Below are 5,705 nucleotides of genomic sequence, written 5' to 3' on the forward strand. Positions count from 1 at the left end.
TTGCTTTAATTTTGGAAGTGGGTGGGGTGTCAGCTTCACTCAGCTCTTCAACATGTAACTGCTGGTAGATTCGAACCCCCAACTCTCGCACTGGAGGATGACTGCTCTAACCACTCAGCCACATTGTTTATAAGGAACAATTACCTTGAAAATTATATTGGAAACCAACATGGTTCTATCAAATCTGCAGAAGAAAGTAGTTGTTTTCTGTCCAGTTTATTGAAACATTCTAGTTAAAGGTGTCTTGTTGCCATTTCATCTTAATTATGAACACAATTATTTTGTTTTCTTAAACCAACTTTTTTTTCTTGTCGTTCTTTTTCCCACCGTTTTATCAAAAAAGTTAAATTGCTTTTTCATTATGTAGAACGTCAAGCTTTGCAAATGGGACATGCAGCAGCTGCCCCTGCACACACCGGCTCCACAACACACAAACAATTCTCTGTTGCTTTGTCCTGTTTGCTTAATTAACCTGCCTTTCTGCTATCGCTCTGAACACGGGGACAAGAGCAGCAGCAACAAGACAAGCTCTCACATCTGTCACCGAGACACACAATGCAATTAAAAGTTAATGCATGCCGACAAAAGCAAGAAAAGTACACTTTTAGCCTTTCTTCTCCTCTTTTCTCGCTAGAGGGTTTGTTTACAGGAGCCTTTGAAGTCCCCCTGCCCTCCATTCCGAGGCTGCCTCCCCCATGTTGGCTCTTTGCATTCCCTGACATTGTGATGCAGGTACGCAATATTGAAGATGAGCAGTGGTGACACCACAGAGGAGGCTGCCGCACAGGTGAAGTCACAAATATTCATTTCAAATTGGATTTTCTCCTCCGTTCACCATCCACTGAATTGTATTAGTGCACGAGGCTGAGAGTGGTGTGTGCTGAGGGAGGACCCGTCCGCTGTGCGCCAGAAAAAACTATTGAAAGCATTAGACAGGAACCAAACGCACATCAAATCAATTCCAGCAGGCGAGAGGAAACAGGCCCTTGGTTGAGGACTCTGACACATACGCCTCTGACAGAGATTACTTCCCTCCGCTCCTAGACGCGCCTCCACCTTTATAATCTTATTTAGCTTGGCAGCACATGCAAATTACTGTGTATTACCAGAGAAAGGTGTGACGAAAGGTGGATGAGATCAACAGGGGGAAGGAGGTCAAGTCGAACTTTTCAGAGGCAACTTTTCAGTCTTTTCCTGTCAGATTTTATTTCACCTCTATCAAACCTTGCTGCTTCTTTGAGCAGTTATTGTGTTAAACACTGTCATACATGTGTGGCGTTTTAGTATGAGGACATTGAATCTCTGCTGAGGTGTCGCTCCAGGCTATTTCACCCCAAAGCCTAACCAACAGAATTACATTTGCCTGCACTAAACCTGATACTTTTCCACATATAGTTCATATAAACACTCAGACTTTGACAACATGCCACAACGTGTTGACAGTGCACACTGAAGGTGATACTTTCTCGGGTTTACAATTTAAATGGTGTCATCTGGAATGAGTGAACATTGGATCTGAAGTTATAGTTAAATGTTTAAGCGTGACTGTAAAACCAGGTACTATGCAATTGACTTAAAGGTTCAATACGTTTATGTATCTGCTTATGCCATTGCAGGGTCACACAGGAGTGTTACCCAGAATGCATTGGTAAAATGTTGAAGCATGGCCTTAATACGTCATAGAAGCTGTTTGTGTCCAAAGTGGCTGCATCAGTTTGTTTGTAATGTACCAGTATTTTAAAGTGTATTATTTTTGATCAATCAATGGATAAAAAAAATCTGTACCTTAAAGTATTAGAACTCACCACTTAGAGATGCTCAGGCCATTGGTGGTTTCATGCTGAAAACTGATTTGTTTCCATTGGATTTTAGTTCTAGTTGAGCAGAAAGTCTTGATATTTTATTGTATTTATTTAATTATTAACCTTTTTATTAGTTGCACAGTGCATGTTTGTATTATAAACATCATATACGTTGTTTTAAATGGACTTTTTAGTATTGTAGTTCACCTGCAATGCCTTTATTTTAACTTATGTACAGCCTTATACAGCCTTTGGTCAGTGAGGGTTGCTTTAAAAATGTTCTTTAAACTTTCATTAATTGACTTGATGACTTAGTGTGGAACATACAACTGTAGTGAGCATTCTCCATTGTAGTATCTATTATACCATCTAGTCAGAAAAGACTCATACTGATAAACTTTCTGGAACTTTCAGTTTAATATCAGTCCCAAACAAACTCATTGACTGACCTCCAGAATGAACACAGGAAGCTGGGTGAGTTCCTCCATCACAGAGGCGTGATACTCGGTCTGGCTGAAAACCGGCACCTCGTCATTGCGGTTCACCACTTGAACCACCACCAGCGTCTCGTTCTCCCACTTCCCATCAGAAGCGACCAGCCGGAGCTCGTACCGCTGCTCCATCTCGTAGTCGAGAGGCTGAGCCACAAAGATAGTGCCCACCTCGGGCTCCACGTCGAAGGTCCCCATGGTGTTTCCTGAGGTGATCTGGTAACGCAGCTTAGCATTGGCACCTGGATGGACGAAATGGGGTCGTGGTCAATTTAAGAGCACGCTATCTACTTTTTCATTACATTTTGACTTTACAAGATTAAAAACTTGGTTAGTTCAGACACTTCAGACATTAAAAGCAAACTTTTAATACAAAAACTTCAGCAAGAGCTTTATTGTGAAACCAAACCTTTTCAATACCATTGCACCAGGGTTGAAGACAGTAAAAACAACTTTTGACTGGCAGTCTCACCGGCCCCCATACACACACACTGATGACCCTTGTGGACAGCAGAAACCGATTCTGTATTCCAAATATCTGAGAAGAAAACAAACATTTCTCTCACAGAGGGGCTCATTAGGCGCTCTCTCCTCTTCGCCTCCCCGATCTCTTACACAGAGATATACACTCTGACTTCATCACTTCAGAGAACAATCTATAGCCTGAAGTTAATTTCCTGGAGAGGTAACACTAACCATAACCTCAATCTTTCCTTACTCTAACCTCAAGACATTTTGTCCCCACTGAGAAATTGTCTCCCTGTAATGTGACTATTTAAAGATTTAAGCCTCCACAAAATGTGCTGTATAAATCCACACTTATGGGATTTTAAAACCTTCCTTGCTCTTTTTTTTCCCTGTGGTGTTATCTTGGGTTCTTCTACCTGCTGAACGTCCTGCATGCATCCTGATTAGATGCCAAAACCACCTCCACGGACACAAAAGGAGCACAAAGGAGCTGTACTGAGCTCCGTCCAGATGTGCTCTTCTTCATCTTTGTTACCTAGAGGACACCACCAACACTCACAAGCTGGCCACAGATGAGACTAGGAACATACATCCACTGCTAAATTTACAGCGTTGCCTTCAGGCTCCGCTCCCTCTCCTGCACAACGTTCCTGTGCATAACTGCTGACTGTAAGCCTCTCAAACATTTACCCATCACTCTCACCTTTCAGTTGTAATTATAATTCAGCCTGAATTGTTGATAAATTGTTTTAAAGGTTAACGTGATGCAATTTAAAATATTTACAGTACCATATTTGCCAGCATACAAGTCACACCTTTTTGCACAAATTTGCAAGTCCTACGACTTATGCACCGAAGCGACTTATATGCGTTTCCCCCCCATATTTATAACCCAATTTTTGCCTGAGATCTGATGATTTCATTCATTCTGACATGAAAAATATTAAACACTATCATTTGCAGCTGCTAGAGAGCCCTCGAGCAATATGGCAAGCCAAGTGTCTCATCACTAGGAAAAAGTGAATATTAATGAGACACTTTGCTTGCCATACTGAGCCTCCTTCATCTCACTCCAGAACTCCTGGAGCCAATGTCAAATCAGCTGCATTTCACCGCGTCGCCCAGGTGAAATGCAGCTGATTTGACCATTAAATTACATTTATTAAGGAAAAGTTCAACTGAAACACACCTTTGCTATAATGTCGAACAAACAAATAATTGTTTTTAAGTGTTACTCTTGTTAAATTCTTGTTAGAGTCCTCCCGTGTATACTCCTGCGGCCACCATTTTGGCAGCCAATCAATTTTGGCACAACACCGTCCCACGTTTCCGGATTGTCAGCGGTGATGCGTAATAGATGCGACTTATACGACAAAGCAACTTATTTGTTTTTTTTTCCACTTTATTTGACATTTTTGGACTGATGCGACTTATACGGCAGTGTGACGTGTGCGTCAAATGAATGAATGAATGTACTTTTCTGTTTGAAGATGTAATTTAATTAGCCTAAACAGTATAGAGATGCCAAATAAAAACAACTTCACATGCATTTCTTTTAACTCCTCTCATCTGCACTTTTTAATTGTTTTTCCCCTCATTTTCTATTAATTGTCTTTGCCTCCAACCTATATTTTCATATTTCCTAAATGTTTTGTTTTGCTGCATATTTCCTTCTTCCTTTTTCCTTATACTTCTATACTCTCCATCATCTTCTCTATCTACTCCCTCACCCCACACTGACATTTCATAAATTTTAACTTTCAGATTTTTCTTTTTCTCCATTTTTACTTCTCATTCTCTCCTTCATAACGTCTTTCATTTCTTCTACGGCCTCTCCTCTTCCTTCCTGATTAATTGAAAAAAAATGCCAATGGACATGGAGGAGGTCAACACGCACACACCTAAACACACACACACACACACGCAGATGCATGTTCATAGCCCAGAGGCAGGTCTGCCTGGGTCCAGCTTGCTCTCTGTTTACTGGCACCAAGGAGACTTTAGGAGACAAACACCATCTGCGGAGACATGGAGGACTTTCATTACGACACTGGAGAGTGTGTGTGCTCGTGTGTGTGTGTGAGGAGATGCTAAGTGCACTGGTCCGTCACAGCTTTTAAGCACAATCTGTAGTGACACTCAGCGAGCGGCTCAGTGCATGTGTGTAAATGGAAGTTTGTGTAAATGTGTGTAAGGGGAGTAGCTACAGCGGTTTTTTTGCCTCCGGCAGTCTCCCTAATGATCAGTCTGGCCATATGGCGTTGCCCTCTTAGCTCATAGACACACTCTCACTTTCACACACCCAACATGCACACACTCGCATGGGGACAGAGTTGATTTGATTCACAGCCTAGCAGAAAACCCAAAATTGAGATTAAGGTCAGCTCTCTGCTCCTCATGAGGTGGACCTGAGGGAAAAGTCGTCCCTGAGCACTGACTGCAGGTTGACAGTCTGAAGGACTAAACTCATCACGGGAGGAAGTTTCATTCCATTTTTAAAACATCATTAAAAAATTCTGCTCAGGTTGCCGCCTTAAATGGTTACAAGAAATACTGCAGTTTAGTCTTACTGGACTGCAGAAATTTAATGTAGGTATTAGTTTTTTAGTAGTTAGCGGTAGCAGCCTCCACACCATCCAGGACATCTACCACAGCCGGTGTTTGCGTAAAGCATGCAGCATCATTAAGGACCACACCCACCCAGCACAAGGACGCTTCCATCTACTACCCTCAGGCAGACGATACAGGAGTCTGCCATCATGCACCAAAAGACTAAAAGACAGTTATTACCCACAAACTGTCAGATTACCGAACAATTGACAATAATACTGAACAACTGACAGTAATACTGAACAACTGACAATAATACTGAACAATTGACAATAATACTGAACAAGTGACAATAATACTGAACAACTGACAATAATACTGAACAATTGACAAT

General features: G+C 41.6%; 1 protein-coding gene across 1 annotated transcript in view; it reads right to left on the reverse strand.

Annotated features, from left to right (window-relative positions):
* si:dkey-22o22.2 (neural-cadherin) overlaps positions 1 to 5,705 on the reverse strand; it is a 167,567-nt gene that overhangs the window by 29,283 nt on the left and 132,579 nt on the right. Inside the window, exon 17 of the mRNA XM_037676138.1 lies at positions 2,252 to 2,535. Coding sequence (XP_037532066.1) covers positions 2,252 to 2,535 — 284 coding nt within the window. The remainder of the gene's footprint in view (positions 1 to 2,251; positions 2,536 to 5,705) is intronic.

The sequence above is a fragment of the Nematolebias whitei genome, chromosome 5, assembly GCF_014905685.2.
Source record: "Nematolebias whitei isolate Nwh7 chromosome 5, NemWhi1, whole genome shotgun sequence".
Taxonomy (NCBI): domain Eukaryota; kingdom Metazoa; phylum Chordata; class Actinopteri; order Cyprinodontiformes; family Rivulidae; genus Nematolebias; species Nematolebias whitei.